Source organism: Carlito syrichta, unplaced genomic scaffold (genome assembly GCF_000164805.1).
Source record: "Carlito syrichta isolate Samal-C Ts95f unplaced genomic scaffold, Tarsius_syrichta-2.0.1 Scaffold121532, whole genome shotgun sequence".
Classification (NCBI taxonomy): domain Eukaryota; kingdom Metazoa; phylum Chordata; class Mammalia; order Primates; family Tarsiidae; genus Carlito; species Carlito syrichta.
Window position 1 is genome coordinate 7,385 of NW_007065628.1, and position 24,359 is coordinate 31,743.

At 37.1% G+C, this 24,359-nt stretch overlaps 1 protein-coding gene across 1 annotated transcript in view; it reads right to left on the reverse strand.

The window, feature by feature from the left end:
- GOLGB1 (golgin B1) overlaps nucleotides 1-24,359 on the reverse strand; it is a gene marked incomplete at its 3' end in the record, with an annotated part of 54,297 nt that overhangs the window by 2,987 nt on the left and 26,951 nt on the right. The window contains exons 10-15 of the mRNA XM_021707622.1: nucleotides 23,561-23,675; nucleotides 21,744-21,859; nucleotides 17,480-17,594; nucleotides 14,493-14,566; nucleotides 8,552-13,746; nucleotides 5,774-7,682 (exon numbers count right to left, since the gene is read on the reverse strand). Coding sequence (XP_021563297.1) covers nucleotides 5,774-7,682; nucleotides 8,552-13,746; nucleotides 14,493-14,566; nucleotides 17,480-17,594; nucleotides 21,744-21,859; nucleotides 23,561-23,675 — 7,524 coding nt within the window. The remainder of the gene's footprint in view (nucleotides 1-5,773; nucleotides 7,683-8,551; nucleotides 13,747-14,492; nucleotides 14,567-17,479; nucleotides 17,595-21,743; nucleotides 21,860-23,560; nucleotides 23,676-24,359) is intronic.

Sequence of the window (24,359 nt, forward strand, 5' to 3'; positions counted from 1 at the left end):
CACAATTTTTTTTTTTTTTGAGTTGGAGTCTCACTCTGTCGCCCAGACTGGAGTGCAGTGGCCGCTCCCAGTCACCGCAGCCTCGACCTGCTGGGCTCCTGCGATCCTTCCGCCTCAACCTTCCAAGTAGCTGCTGCCACGCCTGGCTAATTTTTAAAAATTTATTGTAGAGATGAGGTCTCGCCTGCCCAGACAGGTCTCGAACCCGCGGGCTCAGGCAGTCCACTCACTTCAACCTCCCAAAGGCGCAGGATTACAGGCTGAGCCACCGAGCCCGGCTACAATTTTGAAGGAAAATTATTTTCAGTTGAAAATTCTAAACTCAGTCAAACTATCAATCAGGTATGAGAAATAAAAAGACATTTTAAATAAATTTACCTCCCATGTATCTTTTCTTAGGGAGCCACTGAATAATTTATTCCAACGAAACAATGGCACAAAACCAAAAATCGAAAGACACAGAGTATAAGAAACAGGAGATCTAACATAAAAGACAGGTTAAGAGAAATATTCAACGATGGAGAGTGTCCTAGGAGTACAAGGCAACTGGTTCATATAGGAGCAAATGAGGGGCTCCAGGAGAATTTTCCTCACGAAGATGAAATTGACAAGAATAAATATTTTGAGAGGAGAGGTGAGCAAATGGCAGTACTTCTGGGGATAAATTACATTGATCAGTACAAAGAAAACTAGGCAACAACAACAGTACAATTCACTCGAAGAACAGAAGGATGTTGAGAAAAATAAAATAACACACCTCAGCTCTAATAGCATTTGTAGTCATAAAAATGTAAACTCTGAGTTGATGTGACCAAAATTAAAATTAAATTACAGAGAATGAGGAAGGAGTTGTGTATTGAAAATGTGCATACATACTGTGAGAGCAGAGGGAGTAAAGAGAGCTAAATCCTGTTAGTGTAAAGAAAGTCAAGAGTTAATACAACAAATGAAAAAGCCAAAATGCAATATAAGCATAATAATTAGATACTGAGGAAATTAAAAAAAAAAAAAGCTAAAAGGGTTGACAGCAAATTGCTTCAGGAGAAGAAGAAAGGGGTGGGGTGGTGCCACTCCTAGGTTTCCCCAACAAACACTGTAGAATTTAGTGACAAATTATTTGCCATATAGCTTTATTTTTTAACCAAACACTAAAAACATATTTTTTGTTTTGTTTTAATTTAAAGCAAAAACATACTCCTTATACAACCCTCTCACTCATCTAGTCAAGATACTCTAAATATTATCCTTAGAAAAGAACAGATCATCAGTAAGCTGTGTGCCTGGGCTGCATTTTAATTCCTGGCAGTGATAGTTATAGTGAATTCAACAGTTTTTTTGCTATGTGCATTTACATCAAGGGACAGCTAAGCAAAAACCCTATAAAACATTTTTTTTTTAGAGAAGTCATAGATGTTTCATAACTATATAGTGTCCTTCCTCTATATGAGAACACAGACGAAATTTCTTATAGGCCTCAATATTTAAAGCATAACTATTCTTGTCTTGAGCAGGTAATTTTTCTTTCTTCTTTTCTCCTAAATAAGGATACTGCAATTCAGGTACATGGTTTTTTGATTCCCTCTTTCTGATGGCTGACAGAAAGCTCAGAGCAAATAATGGTCCCCATTTCTAACAAAGTACAGAATATTGTGACTTCTCCTTGGAACACTAACCTTGCTCCTGGTTTAATCTTTTTTCTCTCCTATCCTCATTTTCTCTTCCTTCTCAGCCCCTTGTAATATATTTTATCTCAAGAAGTTGTCTGTATCTTTATATGCTACCTAAAGTCATTTTCAGAATGAGGTGATAAATACAGGAGCTACTAGAGATTTGCCATCTGCTTAGTTAACCCTATGCTAAATACCACAGGATATACAACAAGTATAAGACATGATACTTGCCAAGAGTGTGCCATCTAATTGGAGAAATAAAAACAGTATATAGAGCTGCTCACACTTGCAATTTCAGCACTTTGGGAGACCACTTTGGAAGGATTGCTTAAGCCCAGGAGTTTGAGATCAGCCTAGGCAACATAGTGAGACCCTGTCTCTACAAAATAATCAAAAAATTAGCCAGGTATGGTAGTGTTCACCTGTAGTCCCAGATACTTGGGAGACTAAGGTGGAAAGATTGCCTAGGTTCAGGAGATCAAGGCTGTGGTAAGCCATGATCCTGTCACTCAGTTCAGCCTAGGTGACAACTCAAAAATGAAAGAAAAGAGAGGAAGGAGAGGGAGATTTGACACATGCACATAGAGAAGATGGCCATATGAAGACAGAGATAGAAATTGGAATGATGTGCTTACAAGTACAGGAATGCCAAGGAGAGAGCCTAGGAGTGAATTATCCTTCAGAGTCTCCAAAAGGAGTCAACTCTGCCAACACCTTGATTTTGAATCTCTGGCTTCCAGAACTGGGAGAAAATAAATTGCTGTTGTTCTAAGTCATTTTCTTTGTGATACTTCATTATGGCAGCCCTAGGAAACTAATATACTCCCAAGGTTCCATGGTTCTCAAACTTTAGACCTGTAAGTTTCTTCCTTCATGACCCCTGACCCCTGGAACCCCCTCTAGTACCAGATCTCTTATTCAGCCTGTGGCAACCAGTTACCAATACAGATCTAATGACCCTCACTTCCTGGTGGTCATACCCTTATGCAGTCCCCTCCCACACTAAATAGGGCTGACCTGTGTGCCAATAAAATACTATACAAGTGGCAGTGTGTGATTTCTGAGATTAGGTTGTTTGTTTGTTTTTGAGGTGGAGTCTCACTCTGTAGCCCAGGCTGGAGTATGGTGGCACGATCATGGCTCACTACAGACTCGACCTCTGGGCTCAGGTGATCCACCACTTTAGCCAACAAAAAATAAATAGTGAAATAAAATAGTGTATAGAAGTTACACACACACACTCACAACACAAGGCAATATGGGACAAATGAGATATGAAAAGTACTAGGGAAGTTCAAACAAAGGCAATCATGAAAAGTAACCAGAGGATTTGAGCCCTGGAATGAACTTTAAACAGTGGAAAATATTCATTCAAAAAAGGAAAGCAATTGGGAGGACAATTTGGCTGAGGAAGATAATATGGGTAAGTAGGAAGTACCAGATATAAATATTGCATACTAAGTAGATCGTTTGACTGGAATAAAGAGTATGAATAGGGAGCAGTAAAAGGGAAGGCTGGAACTATAAGGACAAATTATAGAATCTTAAATGTTAGACTAGGGAATTTGAAGGTTAAAACTATTCTGAGTACAACTTATAAAAGTTTGTGAGTAGTGCAGTAATAAGAAAGTGGAGTTTCAGAAAGACTCATTCGTCAAGGTATACAAAGTATACTCAAGAGGTCACAAACTGGAAGCAACAGTTATTGTAATAAGCGAACTTATTATAACAGTTTCAAAGTAAAGTGTTAGTGCTCACCTTAGGATAGTGAAGACGGAAAGGAAAGATATATGAAGCACATGTGAATAAAGGAGCAATAGATCTTGATGGTTAAATAAAATAAAATAGACCATGATAAGCCTAAGGAACAGAAGACTGTTACTATGAATTATATAAACACAGAAAAATTTAAAGCTAACTTGGCTTGTGTTAATATTCAGCAAACAAAAATGTGGAACTGGGGTTGGGAGATCTGAAGTTTAGTGCTTAGTGTTTATAATAGATAATACTAAAGTAATCCACTGAAAGAAACATAGTTAACTAAAAAAAAATCTATCCTAATAGCTCTAGGGAAAAGATTTTGACTTAGAATATAGTTAATACCAGCATACCATAAATATGCAACTTTGAGGTATATACTGTTCTGATGAAGTGAAATGCACTTGTATTCTGAAAGGACTTATAAAAGGCCAAGTTCTTAAGGCAAGAGAGACTATCTTAAAAATATAAACAAGTATGCATAATTTATGCCAAAACCATAACTGAATTCAGATTACAAAAGAGAAAATTGGATATTAAGTTAAATAAGAATTAACATATTACCTAAAAAGATAAGGAAAAATTGACTCTATGGCTAGAGGGAATGATCTTTTCACTAGGACTAATTTTTTGTTTTTTCGAGTTGGGTCTAACTGTATTGTCCAGGCTGAAATGCAGTGGCACAATCACAGCTCACCACAGCCTTGATCTCTCTGGCTCAGGGCAATCCTTTTACCTCAGATTCCCAAGTAGCTGGAACCACAGGTTTACACCAGTCAATTTTTAAAAATTTTGTGTAGAGACAAGGTCTTGCTATATTCCCCTGGCTGGTCTTGAATTCCTAGGCTCAAACAGTCCTCCAGTCTCAATCTCCCAAAGTGCTGGGATTACAGGCGTGAGTCACCGCTTCCAGCCTCACTAGGGCTAAGCTTAAAAACTACAATTTTCAGATTCTGGGTATAAGTCACATTTTAAAATAAAAATCTAGCCTTTTGAAGCTCAATTTATTTCCTATTTGGTCTATTTTCTTGTAAGTTAAGAGACTGTCATGAAGGTGAAGACAGTAATAGCCAAAAGTAGAATCCCCTACAATCTGGCTCATATAGTTCCAGTTTTTGCCTCTGAATCTAGAAGACCTGGATGAAACTCCTAGTTCCTACTAAAAGCAGTGAGATTTCAGCATCAGAGATCCTCCTTAGCTTTCTCTCTTATTTAAAATAGTTGTATATTAAAAAGAAGTGTACAGATGGTTCAGCTTGCAAACAAAACTTTACTAAACAGTCATTTAAACTTATTTAAATAAACTCTTTTTAAATTTAATTTTTTTTTTTTTTTACAAAGTAGGGTTGTGTTACATGTATGAGTCCTCTCTGCCCCAAATACTACCAGATGCTCTCTTGCTAAATTGTCTCTGTAAGAAGGCACTAAGTGATCCTTATACTTTCTTTCAATTAAAGTATGACAAATTCTGGAATCATTTATATGTTACAAGATCAGCTCTGCATCTTTTAGTCCTTTCATAACTAATGGGGAGTTTTGTGCAAAGGAAATTTGTGTTTTTTAAAAATGAAATGGGCAGATTTAAAGCAACTTAAATCACATTTTTGTGTTTCTCTAAGACTAAACAGAACCTGTGAGACTTATAGGGGGGTGCCCTCCAAAACACAGAATTATTTTTTGGAGGCTGGGCCTCTTGTAGTATAGGCTTCCCCACTAGATAAGTGTTCTAGGAACTTATTGGCACCAGTGTACCAGCTAGCATTGTTGTGAGACACTGCATTCGACTTCAGTGAATTTTTTGTTAGAGATGCTTTCAAAGCATCTGCCCATTTCATGATGGGTGATTTACAAGCACACCTGTCCACACTGTGCTGAGTGTTTAGCAGTCTTTGACCAAAAATGGCGTGAACCCCATGCTCTACCCTTCCTATTTACCCACTCTCACCCTGAGAGACTTTTTTTGTTTTCCTGGATGATAAAAGTCTCAAAGGGAAACGTTTTGCCAATGTGGAAGATGTAAAACAGAAAAACAGCAGAAACACTAAAAGGCATCAAAATTGACGAGTTTAAAAACGTCTTGAGTAGTGGAAAAGCATCTTAGTAGGTGTATTGAATCAAACAAAGAGTACTTTGAAGGTGACTGAAGTTTAAACATGTAAGAATACACAATTTTTTATAAATAAATTCCGGGGTTTTTTTGGGTCTCCCCTCATGGAATACTGCCTCTGAGTGCCCAGGTAATATGTATAAGACTCTGCTTATCCTTTCCTATAGAAATAAAAATCAATTAAAAGAAAGGTTCAAAAACTGTCAAACATAGATCTGAAAGAGAACTAGATACTCACTAGTCGATCTCGGTCATTTTGGAGTGAAGACATAGATTTCTTTAAACTTTGTACTTCAGCTGGGCTGGTGGTAGGCTGGGCTGCAGACCTCTGCTTCCCTTCCTCTGACTTTCGGAATTTCTCCAGCTCATTCCACAAGTGATCTCTCTCATTCTGCAGACTGGTCATAGCCTTGGAAAAGGACTGTACTTTGTTGTAAGAATCTTCTACTTGTGAGGACAAGTGAAGCAGTTGCTCATCTTTGGATAGGAGCTGTTGGTTAAGTTTCTCAAGATGAGACAGGCTGTTCTCCTCCATGGAGTTCACTGGAAAGTTACCTTTAGAAAGAAGAGCATCTTTCTCTGTGTTTAAGAGGCCCTGTTGTCCTCTCAGCTGTACCAGCTCTTTTAGACTGGCATCATATTTCCTTTTCAGTTCATCAAGCTCCTCATTGGCTTGATCTCTACTATTCTGCAAGGAATTCATAGACCTTCCAAAAGACTGAATTTGTGCTGTGAGATCTTTATTTTCTTTGGTGACCATGAGTAATTTCTGTTCCATCTCCACCAGATCTCTTGCTAACTCTGCTACCCTCTCTTCTGCTGTTTCGGTTTCATTTCGCATTATCCCTGCATCATGATGAAGATGCTTTAATTCTTTCTTCAGTTTATCTTCAATTTCACCTACCTTCTTGGCAGCTTCCTTTTGAACACAAACCAATTCCTCTTCTAGTTCTGTAATTCTCCTCTGAGAGGAGGAAAGTGTAATGCTTAACCTCTGTACTTCTTCTTCTTTTACTTTCAGTTGGGCATGATACTCTCCTAACATACCTTCTTCTTGCAAGGTTGCCACTTGTCTCTTTAGTTGGGATATAGATACTTTCAAACTCTCAATCTCTTTAAATAAACTTTGTTTCTCCTCTTGTAGGACATTAGAGGACCTCTGTAGATCCACTTTTGCTTCTTCAGACTTCTTCAACTTTTCTTCTAATTTAGTACATTCATTTTTCAGCTCTGTATTTTGCTGAAGTTGAGCTTCAAGAAGTTGCCTTTGTTGACAGTCCTTTATTGATATCACTTGGTTCAGATCTTCCCTGTATTGGATCAGTTCTGCAGCTAGCTTGGCATTCTCGGAATTGAGATCATCCATATGACTTCTCAAGCCTCGAATTTCTTCCTTAAGCTTATTATTCTCAGTTGCAGCCTCTTGGATGAGTTGGTCTTTTTCCAAGATGACAGAGAGATGTCGCTCTTCTAGCTGCTGATAGTCATCTACTATGCGGTCTCGATCATTCTGGAGAGAAGACATGGATTTAACAAAGGAATCCAACTGAGCCTTTTGCTGAATGTTTTCCTTTTTGATGGTTTTCAGTGTTTCCATAAGCTGACTGGTTTTGTGAACAGCCTTTTTGTTCTCCTCTTCTAAGACAATATCCTCTTCTTGGGACAGCAGGTCTTCCAGCTCTTTAATGTCTTTATAATGTTGCTGATGTACTTCAGCAAGAGCTACCTGAATTGCCTCTTCCGTGCCAGAAAGCAGGCTTATAATCTTCTGCTCTTTCATATTTATTTCTTCATGCAGCCTACTGGTAAGTTCTCTGGAGTCATGAAGATCAGTCTCTAATTGTTCATAACTGAACTTATAGTTTTGGATTTCAGCCTCTTGCTGCTTTATGATCCCTTCCAAATTTTCTTTATGTTCCTTACATTTTTCTAAGGAGTTATTTAAATCGGCTGACTGCTCTTGGAGAATCCTAATTTCTGATTCCAGCTTAACTAATTCATTCTGAGAACTGTGGAATAGGTGTCGAGTCTCTTCTAGCTGAGACAGAAGTTCTTTGTTTTCCCCCTGTAGAGTATCACAGACCTTCTGTTGAAGCTGGACCTCTGTCTGGGCCTTGGACTCCCAAATCTGCTTGTCATGTTCAAGCCTGAAAAAAGCAAGAAGATTATTAAATATAGATTTCAAGAAAAAACTATGTTATGCCAAAGAAACAAACAAACATGTGCTCAAAAGATCTGCAAATGAACGAATATTCATAATTGAGGGTGTTCAAACTTTTTACTGAAGACATATTAGTTTCTCTGTGTCTATACACTTGTCTACTGAGAGCTCTGTATGAAAGGCATACCACACCTAAGGGCTAATCTATTTAAATGATAAACTGCAAAATACTTGCTTATTTTAGTAACATGTTTTGGACACTTTAAAAAGTAACATTTTCTCCTCTTGCACTCTACTTTTCTCCAGACAAGCTAATATCTGGTTTGTTTAAGGAATAATCTCAGTATGAGAGACAGTGAGGAAACCTATTACAGAACAAAAGGAGCCTATTAGAAGTGCAGAAATACAAGGAGTAAAGGACATTATTTGTTCTTGAACTTGAACAGTGATGCAAAATTTGAGTTTGAGAAAAATAACTTTAACAGGCATATGCAGTATGAACTGATATGAACCAAGAGGAAGAGAAAAGACCATTTAAGACACTAATACAATGATTTGGGAGTACTGTGATAAAAATCCAGAAAAGGATAGTTGAAATGAAAATGAAAAGAAAGAAATCTAAGAGATCTCTCAATAGAGAGATGGGAAGAGAAGATGTGGATTTTTCATGTTAATACAAATTATAGCAGGATGTTATTTGCACAAAAAAGTCAGACATGAGAAAGAATGTATCTTCTAAGGGAATTTAACTTAAAATTAGTCCCATAATCTTAAAAGAAATATAAATAGTTTAAAGAGATTTTCTTTGTCTCCAATTACCTCTGGAAGAGAAAAAAGAAGTTATTACAAACTTACCTGGATATGTTGATCTTCAATTCCTCCATATGGATTGACATCTGTCTAAGTTGATCCTTTAGAACACTGCAATTTTCCTCTTTGAGTCTAATTTCTTCTTCTTTGGTTTGAATTGCATCACTGAACTTCCGCTCCCATTTCTTAGCTTCATCTATCACCCTGTCCCGATCATCTTGGAGGGAAGACATGCTCTTTGTGAAGGCTGCAAGCTGGGCTACAGTACTGTCCAAATTTTCCTGAAGTTGCTGTACTTCCTTATCTTTCTTATTCAAAGTAACCTGAATCTCTACAAACATCTCTTCCAAGTGGACTTTTTCTCCCCACAAAGTATCCAGTTTCTCTTGCATATTCTTCTTCTCTTTCAGGTGTTTTTCTTCTGCTTGCTCTAGTCTTCGCTCAAGATCTTCATCCTTTTGTTTCATTTGACTTTTAACTGATTCTTTATTTGACTGAAGTTCCTTTTTCAACTTGAGATTGTCTGCTAGGACCCTTGCTGCTTCACTCTGAGTGTCATCGAGTAGTACTTTGAAGCTAGCCAGTTCTGCTTGGGCCTTTTTGCGGTGTTTAACTGCCTGAGCCAGATTTTCTTTGGTTATCTCTAAATCTTTTTGGGATTCAGTTTGAACAAATTCTAGGGCTTTAACAGTTTTCTCCAAAGCACTAATTTTCTCTTGATACCGGATGCAGTCCTTCTGTAGTTGCTTTATTTCTTGTTGTTTTTCTTTTAATAGCTCCTGAAGTTCCTTTGCATGGCTTTTATTGCCAGGTTCTTTCTGAGCACCTTGAATCTTCTCCAAATATTCCTTGCGTATTTCTGATTCCGCCTTAGTTTTTTCTTGGACTAACTGCTGCTTTTCTTCTTCCAATTCACTCACACACTTTTTGAGATTCTGCATTTCAGATTCCAGTAGCTCATTCTTTATTTGTGCATCAGTAACATCCTGATAATAATTCCCAATGCTTCCATTAAGTTCTGCTAATTGATTCATAAGCCTCTCTTCCAAATCATCTTTTTCTTCTTCTGCTGTCTCCTTTAGTTTGGTAACTCTGGAGAGTTCTTCTTGGATTTGCTGATTTAATAGATTTAATTTGGTTACTTCTTCCTGAAGCATTTTTAGTTCACCATCCTTTGTTGATATTTGACTTAGTAAGGCATTTCTCTCATTTTCTAAAGTCTGGCTAAACTCCTTGTCTTTCTGCTTCTCTTCCTCTAATTCAGCAATTCTTTCTCTGAGCTGATCAATCTGCTGTAGGTAGTTATTGATTTCATCATGTGAGCTGACATTCTCACTTAAGTCAGGCTTGACACTGTTCTCTGACAGAACAGGATCTGGATATGCAGGTCTTGTGCTCATACTCAGAGAATCCTGCTCTTTAGCCTCACCTGGCACAGACGGGGTTGCCTCTTCAATGACATCCATTTGGCTATCATATTTCTCAGTGGCCTCAAGGCTAGCTTGTTTGGATACATTGACTTCTATCTGATGCTTTAAATTGTGAACCTCTTCACTTAGAGAGTCTTTCTCAGCCATCAAAGCCTCGAAATCTTTAGAAAGGGTTTCATACTCCGTTTTGACCCTTTCAAGTTCTTCCTTCATGTTGGAATTGGAAGAAAGAAGTGCTTCCATACCTTCTTTAGCTGTATCTCCCACAGGGTGTGTCTCTGTTTTAAGTCGGTCATTCTCTTCTTCCAGTTCTAGGATTTTCTGCTGCTTAGATTTAGCAAACTTTCTCATCTTTTCTTTCATGTCCTCCATATCCTGCTCAGCTTCCTGCAACTGCTTTTCTACCTCTTTCTTGTTTGCTTCTGTGCTTCTTAACTTTCCATACAGTTCCTGCTTTTCCTGTCTTACAGTTTCAACCACGTGCTGAATCCTTTCTGCCTCATTACTAACATTCTCATAGGACTGCAGAAGAATTTCGTACTCTTTTTGCAGCTCCTTGTGTTTCTCTTGCCATTCAGTGCTTTCTGCAACCTTAGAACATTTCAAAGATTCAATTTCTTTCACTAAGTTTTCCTTATCTTCAGTAAGACCTTCTAGAGCTAGTTTTAGGCTTTCACAAGAGCCACTGAGACTTTGATTTTCCAGTAAAGACCTGTCCATCTCAGAAATGAGTTTGTCTCTTTCTTCCTGAAGAAGAGCTAATCTGCCTAAGAATGTATCTTTTTCCTTATTTTGTGCAGAAACTTGGCTTTCCACACCTGCCAAAGACTTGGTAAGTTGTTCAATGGTATCTCTGGCCAAAGACAACTCTTCTTGGAGACCCATGTTTTCTTTCAGTGCTTGTTTTCGAGAAACAAGGGCAGCCTGCAGTTTCCTCTGTATTTGTTGCTTTGTTCTACTTTCTTCTTCAGTCATGGTGGGCTTTTGTTTGATTTCACAGAGTTCCACCTGTAACTGCTTTATCCTTTCATCATGCTCTTTGGCTTGCATCTCTAGCTGTGTATGCAAAGCCTTAATTACATCTTCTTGTTCTATTATCTCTGTCTGTACTTTAGCAAGGGCTTCTTCTTTCTCACTAAGCTGTCCAGAAAGGAAGCTAACTTCTTCTTCCTTCTTGCTTATGAGTTTTCGTAGTTCATCTAGTTCAGGCTGTAATTCTTTTAGATGTTCTAAGCCAGCAATTTCTAGCTGACTGCTTTCAAATTTCTGCTTCAGGCTTTCTACATGGGCTTCAGCTTCTTGGGATCCTGTCTTTAGACTCTGAATTTCTAAACTCTGTTTATTTATCTGCTCTTGTAACTGAAATACCTCTTCTGATTTTTTAGTAAGCTCATTTGTTGTAGAACTAACTTTTAATTCTAACTCCTCTTTCTCAGACTCTAGTTCTTTCAGCTGGGCCTTAATTTGAGCAATATAAGTGTTTCCCTGCAGAGCACTTGCATCTCCAGGGTGAGAAGGCCAGTATGGGCACAAGTCGGGCTCTAAAACAAGTTGAGTTGGATGCTGTTCTGTGGCTTTGAATAAAGTTTCTTCTAAACCTGGAGTAGAAAAGCCCAGTTCCTGCTGGTCATTGCCTGGGAGTCTTCCACCTATGGAATCCCTTGCTTGAATCTGGAGTTGTCTTAGTTTGTCTGCAATGTTCTCCTTTTCCTTGCATTGCTCATCAAACTGTACTTGCAAGCGATTATAGTCATCTTTCTGTTGTGTTAGCTCCTCCCTAAGATGTTTTTCTTTCTCCTGTGCCTTTTTTAAAATCACCTTGCGGGAGATTAAGACTTCTTGTAGCTTCTTTTGAAGTTGCTCCTTTTCTTTTTCAAGGCCCAGGATCTTTTCGTCCAGTTCTAGTTTCCAGTGTTCACCACTATCTGCACCAGGTGGACTGATCATCACTGCTTTTTTAACAGGTGCTGCTGAGTTCCCATCACTGACATTCTTGTTACTTGTTTTTAATTCTTGGATAATTGCTTGGTTTTCAATGATTTCTGCTTGAAGCAAATCTATTTGGTTTGTCTTATCTTGTAAGTTCTGATTCATCTGTTTGACCATAGCCTGTAATTGTTCTTCAGCTGCCATCTTTTCTTCCAAATCTTTCCTTATATGTTCTAGCTGTACTTCTTTCTCAGATATTGTCCGTTTTAAAGAAATTTCTAGTTCTAGAAATGTAGAAGTCACACATTTTTCTGAGTCTTCCTTGTTCTCTTTATTTTCCTTCACTTCTCTCCTCCCACTCTCACTGAATGGGACCTCTTTCTTAGATTCATCTCTTGCTTTGGCTAACTCCTCTTCTAATCTACTGATTCTCTGTAGAAGCTCCTTTCTATGAATAAGAGCTGCCTGAAGCTTTCTCTTTCTCTGCTCACTTTCTTTCTTCAGAAGATCTAATTCATGCTGATGTTCTTCTTTACTTATTAGCCCTGCTGGGTTCAACTCATCATAATTATGTTTAAGGCCAGAAACAACTTCTTTACCTTCTTCCACTTGCTCTTTTTTTGTTTCTTCAGCTCTGGATAATAAATTGAGCTGTTCTTTAAGGGTCTTTATTTCAACCCCAAGAGAAAATTTTTCTTCATTAAGCTGAACCATTTTCTCAGTCATACTAAAGCTGATTTCTGTCACTTGCTGATCCTTCTCCTCGATGGTTTGTTGGAGGGTTTCCACATCTCTCTTTTTCTCTAGTAAGAGCTGATCCATTTTTGCTATTTCAAGTTCCTTCTGTGAAAGAGCCTGTGACAATTCTTCCACCTTATTTGAGATGTCCCTCACACGTTCAGCCCCCTCAAGCACTTCACTTTCTTTCTTCTGCAGCTGGTTTTGCAGGCTTCTTATCAGTGTATTCTGCTCAGAACACTGAAGCAGCACATCATCTAGCTCATTCTGTAAAATTCCAATTTTCACATCTTTAGATTTGGCTTCTATACTGAGGCTGTGGATCTGTTCAGTAAGAAGGTTGTGATGAGTAGTTTGACTTTCATAGTCCAGTCTTCTTTGCCTTTCTGCTTCTGCAAGGCTTGTTTCCAGTTGCTTTATCTGAGCCCTCAGTTCTGTTATTACACTAAGTTCCTTCATCTGAGAAAGAAGCTGGTCTCTTTCTTCAGACATAGCAGTGAATGCACTGCTGGTGTTTTCAGCATTTTTCTTAAACTCTTCAATCAGTTGGGTTAGGTTGCTAATTTCCTTTGCTTTCTCGTCTAAATTTTTCTCATAGTTTTCTTCTGCTTTGTGAAAGTTTATCTCAAGCTTCACAATTTGACTTTTTAACCTTTCCAACTCATCTTGATGACACTGACCAATATCTGGTACAGCAGAAAGGGATTTATCAACATCATCTTGTTTTGTTGAGTTCAGTTCCATTCCAGTGTCATTTAAAGGTATTTTCTCAGATGTTCTACTTTGATGTTTAGTGCTCACCAGTTCTGTTTCAACTGATGGAAGACTGCTCTTTTCTTTTGGCATTAAGGGAAAATCTTGCCCTGTATCTTCAAGAAGCACTTTCATTCTAACTGGAGCTATTTCTTCATTCTCTATCTGCTTCATTTCTTTCTGGTCAAGGACCTCACGATCCCCCTCAGTCTTTTTGTCCTGGAGCTGCAACTTAAGAAATGCAACTTCCTCTTGAGCTTCTTTTATTTCCAACAATAAAACTGATAGTTCTTTATGTTTCTGAGACGACGTGTTCTCTAGAACATCTTGTCCACTTTCCTCAGTAAAAGAGCTGCTCTTGTTGAGCTTGGCAATATTAGCCATGCCGATCTATATTTTAAGAAAGGAAAAGCCTTAATAAAAATGTTTTATAATATTTTTTTAAAAGCCTGACTAAAAACTGGTATTTCATGCATTTTCCAAAACCTCAAAGTTTTTGGTCCAAAGCTTCTTTGCACAATAGAACTGCTAGATTTTTATAAAATTAGTTTGTGTTTCCCAAATTGGGCCTCTGAGGGCACTCTGTTAATCCTGCGCTGAGGTCAAGCCCTATTTATAAGACCTAAGGAAACCTAGAATTCATTTTCTAGAATCTCAAATGATCCTCCCACCTCTGCCTCCTTCTGAGTAGCTGGTACTACAGGTGTGTACCACTATAGCTGGCTAATTTTTAAATTTTGTTTGTAGAGATGAGGTCTCACTATGTTGCCCAGGCTGATCTCAAACTCCTAGGCTCAAGTGATCCTCCCACCTCAGCCTCACAAAATGCTGGGATTATAGGCATGAGTCACCATGTCTAGCTAAGATAAGTGATAACCCAGTATGAGAAATGGGTTCTCAAACCCCAAATAAGTAACTCTTGTATTTGTGTTGGTTTAGGAAAAAGAATTCCAAATACTCGGAAACAAATGAGAGTAAATAAGAATAATAACCATTAAAAATCTCTTAAATAGATCTTATTCTATAGGTGATATACTTCTCTATCAACACTAGAAAATTGCAGAAATGTTTACATTTTGAGCTACCATCTCTTAATCTAGTTTATGTTCTGCTTATGTTAGAGACATATCACTTACCTCACCGACTTCTCTATCTGCTTCCCAAGTTCTATTCTGAGCCTTCAAGAGAGTAATCTGAGAAGACAGTTTTTCTGAAAGTCAGAAAATAAATACCTTTAGATGTGGAGTGTTTGAAAAAAAAGAAAGGAATGTATATGAAGTTATTTGAGATGCATGTAATATTCAAGAGGAAAAAAATAAAACAGTTTGGGGAGGTAAGAGGCTTTTTTATTAAAATAAAGAAGTGACAAGAGAATAAGAGAAAATGAGATATAGGACAGAGTAGTACTAGGTGATGATGATGAACCTGACTGAAGTATAAATAGTGGAAAGCCTGAAAGGAAAGGATACCAGGACATGTGAAATGAAGCAGCTCTTTCTGTGGTATAATTTGAAACTTTTACGGCAATAAATTGCCTTCATTTATCCATAATTTTACTGTATTCATAACACACATTTTGCATTAATACAACACAATGTCTTCGATGTTTTTTTACATATATTAAAAAAGACATCAACTTTTAGCACTAAAAGAGAGCTATCCAATCTCCTCAGTGGCCATATGAGGAAACAAAGAAATGACATGAACTGAAGAGGTCATATAGCTAGTTCAGAGAGCTGGGATCAGAATTCAGAACATGAGTGCTACCTCATGTTCTATTATGATATATATATATTGAGCACTGGTATTAATATTCCCAAGGAGTTTATATTCTTTTTGAGAAGCTAAAAGAGACACACTAAAAAAATAAAAAGTAAAGCCGATTTTTACACTATATCTGAATGTCTTAATGTGACTACAGGGTCCTTCATGTTTTGATACCACTAATTCTCAAACCTCTTCTTGCACTGCCCCTTTTTTGTTTACTCCAAAAAAACAAACAAAAAAAAGGCCTTCTTTCTGTCCTACAAATTTATCAAGATCATTCACACCTCAGGACATTTGCACTGCTCTTTTCTCCACTTAAAATACTCTGTTTAGCTTCTTTGCATGGCTGTTCCATTTTCATCATTCTAGCTTCAAGTCCTCAGAGAGCCTATTCTGACCACTCTAATACTGCCTTCCTCTTTCCCAAGGCACATTTGTAGTTTGCTGTTTCATTTTTATCCCAATACTTATCATTTTCTAAAATTTTCTTACTTCTGTATACATGTTTATGGCCTGTCTTCCTTCTTACAAGTTCATAGCTATATCCTCAGCAACTAGAATAGTGTCTGGCACACAGAAAAGACATCATAGATATTTGCTGAATGAATTAAAGAACATTCATGAGACAAATGAATTCAAGGTGGTATATAATATATTCAGACACTTTATAAGATTACTTGAAAAAAGGTACAGTGATAGAAATGGCAGTGCAAAAGATGAGTTGAAGGCCGGGCTCGGGAGCTCAGCCTGTAATCCCAGCACTTTGGGAGGCCGAGGCAAGTGAAAAGCCTGAGCCCCCAGGTTTGGAACCAGCTTGGGCAACTTGGCAAGACTTCGTCTCTACAATAAATCAAAAAATTAGCCAGGCATGGTAGCACGTGCCTGTAGTTCTGGCTACTTGGAAGGCTGAGGTGGAAGGATCACTGGAGCCCAGCAAGTTGAGGCTGTGGTGGCTGTGAGCATGCCTGCACTCCAGCCTGGGCGATAGAGTGAGACTCCATCTCAATAAAAATTAAAAAAAAAAAGTTGAACAGGACATGACACATAAAGCAAGATAACCTATGAGACCAGACACAAAAACCAATACAGAAAACCTTAAGGCCAGTGATCCCTGCTGGAAAGAGGAAAGGAATGGAATTTATATAATACCTCCAAACCATGTGAAAGCCACATGAACAGGACAGGTACTGTTTGTAAAACTGCAAAATGAGCATCATGAATAAGGTCCCAAAGAAGTGCTCTGAGGGGGTTAAATAATGAGCTGAATTTGTGGTGTTCTTTATTTATTAGCAATAATGGTAATAGTAAGTGCATAAGCCTCCATTTAGAGCTAGGTGGAAGACTGTAAAATGGTTAAGTTGGAAATTTTGGCTTTAGCGTATAATAAAAGTTTTACAAACTTTACTTGGTAGTCTCATTCTCATTCCTGGATGATAAAGCATAGTAGACCAGTTAATCCAGGATGAAGCAGATCAATAAAGCATTAACTATATGCTACTAAATCCACAAAGTCCTTATGAAGCAGATAATAAGTGGGAGGGATATGTCTGCAATCTTCTAACTGATCACATACAGTCCAGTACGATTAAATGCTAAATTCAGTTCAATCCAACAAAATTTTATTCAGTAGCCACTATTTGCCAGGTAATATACTAGTTCTGGGGACAGGGTGAAAAAAAACAATGGCCCCTGCCCTTGAAGACCTTATACTTTATCTTTGAAGAGCTTATAGCAAAAAGACAAACATAAACAGATAATTTCAATACATTGTTAAAAGTACACAAGAATGTTATAGAAGCATAAAAACACATTTAACTCAACTTTTGGAGAACAGAGCTAAATTCCTGAAAAAGATAACGCCCTAGTCGAGACCTGAAACATAAGTAAGAATCAGTCAGGCTAAAAGAAAGGAGGAGGATTCCAAGTAGGGCACTGCATGAGCAAAAACCAAAGTGGTTTTTTCTTTGAATTTTTATACTGACCTGTTACCTCATCCCAAAAATTCATTACCAGAATATCCTTGCTTTCTCCATTTTACCTATTTAAAAATTCATCATCTTATTAAGGTCTTGTTCAAGTGATACTTTCTATAAGATACTATGACTCCATTCCAAAATAAATATAAATTACATACAAATCCTACAGCATTTATAGTCCATATTGCAAAATATTACACTTATATACACATGGTACTATCCTCTAATTGTTAAATTTATTTTTGATAACTGCCAGCTCTGCTATTTACATCTTTATTATCATAGAATCAGATAATCTATGTGTCATACATGTTTGGGATAAAAATAGAGACACTTGTGGGATAAGAAGACAGAGAATTAGGGATTTCTTTTATACATACCATTCTCAGCTTTCAGCTCCTCCAGCTCTATAGCACTAAGGAGCAAAGCTCCCTTTTCATTCTCTAGTTCTACCACTCTCTTCTGCAAAGAGGCAATATTCTCCTCAGTGACTGCCTAAATTGTAGAAAGACAACAAATTAATGATTCTCCAGCGAAAAACTCTCATACTAATGCCCAGATCGCCTCCAGTATTTTTGTCTTCTAAAAGTTCTTCAGCTATGAAAATACTTAAAAAATAACATCTACTTATCTGCCTAGGTAATCTTTGAAGGAATGTTTTTTACCTAAATAGAGAGAAATATCTCATACAAATATAAAGTTCATTTGGTTTTTAAATTTAAGATTGAAGCCAGGATTCCAAAAACTAGAAACCTCAGATTTATTACATAAGAAAGAACATTTTCAGGTTCACAAATAAATAATATAAGATTAGATTAATGCCACTGAGTAACAGTCTCTCTCTTAAAGGGGAGTTCCATAAAAAATGAATAGAGGCAAATTATATGTATTGCTTAAGAAGAAAATTCATAATTGTTTTTTGTTTCTTTCCAAAAATAATGAAAAATTATCTTGCACTTAATTTATACATTCAGAATGTTTGGTTTTCCTAATGATAAGCATATATCTTATTATGCCACATCTTTAGTTTTATGTCTTTTCATATATCTTTCTTCTTCAAGGGGATTATTCTATACAATTTTTGTGAAACTAGAATTTTCAAGTCATAAGGGCCTTTACAGGATAAGTGACCACAAATCTTTTGATGTTTAAAGAAATAACAAGAGATGACTTTTATCCTGAGGGAATCACAGTTTGCATTATACAGGCAAGTAAAACTCCAATACACTAGTCATAGATATTGGCTTGAAGAATGAGAAGAAAGACTTTGGAATAAACAGAGCTGCCAGAATGTGAGGAGCGAAATCTAAGAGAAAAGAAAGGTCAACAAGGAACCCTGTGATCTACACATAAACTTAGCACAAATTTCTGGCTAAATAATGAACTATGTATTTGTTGGGCTGACTCAAAGCAGCCTAGCTCAGGCAAAAATAACTGAACTGAGTTTTAATGGCCAGAGTTTGTAGTTTGAGCCCAACTTATTGCCTGAAAAAAAGTAATTGAAACTTTTCAGAATTTTAGAAATAACAGATTAGAATCTTGAGAATAAAACAGTCACAACATCCAGGATTCAATATAAAACTACTCATTACATTACAAAACTAGGAAAATCTGGCTAGGTGCAGTGACTCAAGCCTGTAATTCCAGCATTTTGGGATGTGGAGGCGAGAGGAATGCCTGAGCCCAAGGGTTCGAGACCAGCCTGGGCAACTTGATAGGACCTCATCTCTACAATAAATAAAAAAAATTATCCTAGCATGGTAGCACATGCCTGTAGTTCTAGCCACTTGGAATGCTGAGGCAGAAGGATTACTTGAGCCCAGCAGGTAGAGTCTGTAGTGGTCATGAATATGCCACTGTACTCCAGCCTGGGTGACAGAGTGAGACTCCAACTGAAAAAAAAATTTTTTCAAATTAATAGAAAGGAAAATGTGACCCATTTTCAAGAAACAACACAATCAACAGAGACAAACCACAAAAAGATGCAGATTTTATAAGTAGCAAAGAAGGATTTTAGCAAAGCTATTATAACTATACTTAGGACATAATATGCTCATAATTAATAAGATAGGAAATATTAGTACAGACAAATAAAATATAATAATGAACCAATTTTAGATTCTAGAACTAAAAAACTGAACACCTGAAATGAAGAATTCAATGGCTAGGTCTAACAGTAGAATATAGAGACAGAAAAAAAGTCTTGTTCAACTTGAAGATAATAGATCAACAGATACTATCTAATCTGAAAACTGAAGAATACAAAAACATTGAAAATACGAACACAGCCTCAGGGACACATGGGACAATATTAAAAGATTGAATATACCTATAATTGGAGTGCCAAAAGAGAGGAAGGACAGAATAGAAAGAACAACTATTTTAAGAAATGGCTAAAATGTGCCCAAACATAAAATCAAAAACTAAACAACTTGACCCTTATCTTACAACATACACAAAAATTTGAGGTTGAGTGACTTAACTGTGAAAGTTAAAACTATAAAGCTTATGGAAGAAGACATAAGAGAATATCTTTTGTGACTTGAGGCTAAACCAAGGTTTCATAGACAGGATACAGAACATCAAAATCATGTAGAAACTAATGATAGACTTCTAATGATAGTCTAAACTAATGATAGATTTTTAAGTATGCTAGTTAAAAGATATCATGATGAAAATGAATGGGCAAGCCACAACATGGGAAAAATGTTCACCAAACATATCTGATAATAGATTGACATTCAAGATATAAAGAATTCCTATAACTTGATGATAAAAAGATAAAGAACTCAATTTTAGAAATAGAGATGACTTGAATAGGCCCTTCAAAAGAAGATATACATATGGTCAAAAATCTCAGAAAAAAATATTCAACATCATTTGTCATCAGGAAAATGCAGATTGATATTACAAGATACCACTACACATCTATAAGATGGCTAAAAATATTAATACTGATAACCCCACTAAATCTTGGAGAAGATGTGGAGCAACAGAAACTCTCATATGTATGAGGTAGGAGTATAAAATAGTTCAACCACTTTGGAAAAAGATCTGGCAGTTCCTCATAAAAAAAGCTAAATACAAATATACTCTATGGCCCAGCAATCCTTCAATTAGTATTTACCGAAGATAAACAAAAATATATGTCCACATAAATACTTGTATGAGAATGTTCACAGCGACTTAACTCATAAAAGCCAAAGCATGAAAAAATGCAGGTGTCCATCAACAGGAAACTGCAGCACAATCATACAAAAGAAAAAATGCAGGATATTCATAAAATATTTCTCAGCAATATAAAAGAATATATTATAATGCATGCAACAATATGAATGAGTCTCAAAATATGCTGAGTGAAAGCAGCTTTCCATAAAAGGGCACATAATGTATGATGTAAAACAGGCAAAATTATCCTATGGTGAAAAAGCAGTAGCTGTTTCTGGTGGAGAAGAGTGAGGTTAACTGTAAAAGGGTAGGAGGATACTTTGTAGGGGTAATGGTAATATGATATGTCTTGATAGGGGTTTGAGTAACACAGTGTATGCATTTGAAAAAGCTCAATGAATGGTATACTTAAGATCTCTGCACTTAATGGTTTGTAAGTCTTACCTTAAAAGAACTATAAACAAATACTGAAATCTAGTCAATGACATACATGCTGAAATATTTGGAGAGAAATATACTGATGTCCACAACTTACTGTGATATGTATAAAAAATTAAGATGAATTTATGGATGGTCAGGAAATGAATAAACAAATATTTGATAAACCAAATGTCTTGAAATGTTAATAAGAGACTCTAGATGGCAGGACACAGATGTTCACTATAAAACTCTTCCAATTTATTTGAGTGGTTGGAAAATATCTTAATAAAACACTGAAGAAAAAAATAAGAATGGGAAAATAGAAGAGACTGAAAAGCTTAGATGCTAGAAACCAAGAAGCAAAAATTTTATCAGTTTACAGTACTGCCCAGGAACCATGGGACGCTGCTAGTCAAAACATCTGCCATTTTGGAAGAGTATAACCCTACAATGGAGATGGATGAATCCAGTTATCAGCTTGATATTAGTCAATCAAGATCATCAAATTAGCTCCCTTTGTTCTGATATTCATGCTCGATAATCAGCCATCTGGTGACTACAATCTAGTTTTCCACAGAGATTTTTGTAGAAAGAAGAGAGGTCAATCAGCAGCCACTTGGTAATTAATTTTTTACTATTAACAAGTGAGAGCAATATAATTTATAGAATAGACATAAGTTTGGTTGGATTGACTTGCGTACACTAAACCTAATCCAATCTCCGTTTGCAAAAAAAATTGACCTTCTGAACTGGGAAAATTGATTAAAAACTCACGATTCGTCGCAATACAAAATTTTAATTTTAATACCTTCAAGTCAGAAAGGGTTCTGAGATCACGGTGCTTGTTATCTACTATTTTCTCATCATTCATTCTTGAGCCACCACATTAATACCTTTCATAATCCTGTTCACATAGAATTGTCCTCAAAATAGCATTTTTTTAGGTAGAAAAGATAGGTTTATATGCTTTCTAGAATAAATCTTGATTACAGCTCCTAAGCATATATACAGCAAAGACAAATAGTTCATATTTATAAGAAGTTCACATTTCATTACCTGTGTACCCTCATTATAAACATCTGGGAAAGAAAGCTGAGACACTATTTCATGTTGTTGCAAGGTTGGTTTATTTACAAGTTGGTTAATTTCTTTGTATTTTTCCTGGAGTTGATCTAAGGAAAAGAAAACAAATAAATGTAATTATCTGCTTCAAGTCTGAAACTTAATGAGTTGAACTTAACTTCTAAGAATACACCATACACTGTTTGCTAGTTCAGATGTCATGACTATATATATGTATAAAACGGTTTAAATATTCTCAGAACTAAAGGGCACTGCAGCAAACCACTTCCTTCAGAGGTCAAATAAAATAGGCCTAGGTAATTTTTTTTTGTTTTTTGTTTTTTTGAGTTGGAATCTCACAGCCACTGTAGCCTTGACCTGCTGGGCTCAGGTGATCGATCCTTCTGCCTCAGCCTTCCAAGCAGCAGGAACCACAGACGTGTGCCGCCATGCCCAGCTAATTTTTTGATCTATTATAGAGACAAGGACTCACCAAATTGCCCAGGCTGGTCTTGAAGCCACACCTGGCTTAGGCCTATTTATTTTATAAAAGTTCATTTTTCTTTCTCCCTTGAAAATAGCTTTAGTGGTTTTTATTTTCTTCACTCTCCACTTAGGTGTTATATGTCCTGTTAAGAATCCATAATATGGTTTTAAACATGAACATGGTTCAGTTAAGAGGATAGCAAGTTCATGTAACACCCAGTAAAGCTCTTTGGTAGGAATTTTCAACTTAATTGCTTCTAAAATCTTTCATTTGCCAGGCACAGTGGCTCACGCCTGAAATCCTAGTACTTTGACAGCTGAGGTTGAGAAGACTGCCTGAGCCCAAGGGTTCAAGACCAGTCTGGACAACTTGGTGAGACCTTGTCTCTACAATAAATCAAAAAATTAGCTGGGCATGGTGGCGCTGCCTACAGTTCCAGCTATTTGGAAGGCTAAGGTGGAAGGATCGCCTGAGCCCAGCGGGCTGAGGCTACGGTGGCCACTGCACTCCAGCCTGGGCGACAGAGTGAAACCCCAACTCAAAAATAAAATAAAGCAAAATAAATAAAATCTTTCTTTTAGGTGTATGCCAATCTATTGGTAGAGGTTATAACTTGGGGAAGAGGACTGGTGAGATGGAATGTTGATATTGAGGAAGTTTCACTTTTCAATTTATAAACTTCCAAAATGGCCAATTTTTTTAGAGGCATATATTACTTTAATAATAACACAATTCCGGCTACTTGGAAGGCTGAGGCGGAAGGATCGCCGGAGCCCAGCAGGTCGAGGCCACGGTGGCCGGGAGCAGCCACTGCACTCCAGTCTCGGTGACAGAGTGAGAATCCAACTCAAAAATAAATAAATAAATAAATAAATACTAGCACAATTAAAAAAAAGTTTTCTTTATATCTTCTTAAAGGGTAAGTTTTCTTTAAAAAGAAATTTTCACCTTTAAGAAAAGCATTGAGATCCATCTTAAGATTGAATGATAATTCTCTGCAATTCAATCTCCCTACCTAAGCACCTATATCTGTTCTGAGCTTTCCACAAACTAAGTCAAATTCTACTCATTTGTTTCACATACCATTCTTTCAGATTTCTAGAACATCACTATCATGTTTTTGATACTGTAATGATAATTATAATATTAAGACATTATAACTTCAGTCAGAGGCAGAAAAAGTACACCAAAGGGTTTAGAGGTAATGTCTTTTTCAGTCTTTCTACTGATTCAATTGGTTGGAGCAAAGAATTTCATTAACAGAGCCCTGAAAATATGAAATATGAGTCACTCGGGTGCTAGAATGTAAACTTCAAAAACTTACCTTCCAGCTGCTGAATAGCCTGGGCTGATTGAATTTCCTGTTCATTCTTATCTTGAAGAAGCTTTAAATTTTGATCCTTTAGACCATCACAGGCAGATTGCAGCTCTTGTTCAGCCTTTTGAAGATCCAGAATGTGAGCATTCTTCCCTTCCATTTCTGCTCTGTGCTTCTGCTCCAAAGCACTGTACCGAGACTCCAGTTCAGCCTGGGCTTGGCATGCTTGCTCAGACTGTTCCACAAGTTGATGTTTATCTTGGAGAAACTTTGAATTTTCATCCTTCAGAGCATCACAGGCAGACAGCAGGTCTTGCTCAGTCCTTTGAAGATCTAGAATGTGAGCATTCTTCTCTTCCATTTCTGCTTTGTGCTTCTGCTCCAAAGCACTGTACCGAGACTCCAGTTCAGCCTGGGCTTGGATTGCTTGCTCAGACTGTTCCACAAGTTGATGCTTATCTTGGAGAAGCTTTGAATTTTCATCTTTCAGAGCATCACAGGCAGATTGCAGTTCTTGTTCAGCCTTTTGCAAACCCAGAATGTGAGCATCCTTTGCTTCCAATTCTGCTTTGTGCTTCTGCTCCAAAGCACTGTACCGAGACTCCAGTTCAGCCTGGGCCTGGCCTGCTTGCTCAGACTGCTCCACAAGTTGATGTTTATCTCGGAGAAGCTTTGAAATTTCATCCGTCAGAGCATCACAGGCAGATTGCAGGTCTTGTTCAGCCTTTTGAAGATTCAGAATGTGAGCGTTCTTCTCTTCCATTTCTGCTTTGTGCTTCTGCTCCAAAGCATTGTACTGAAACTC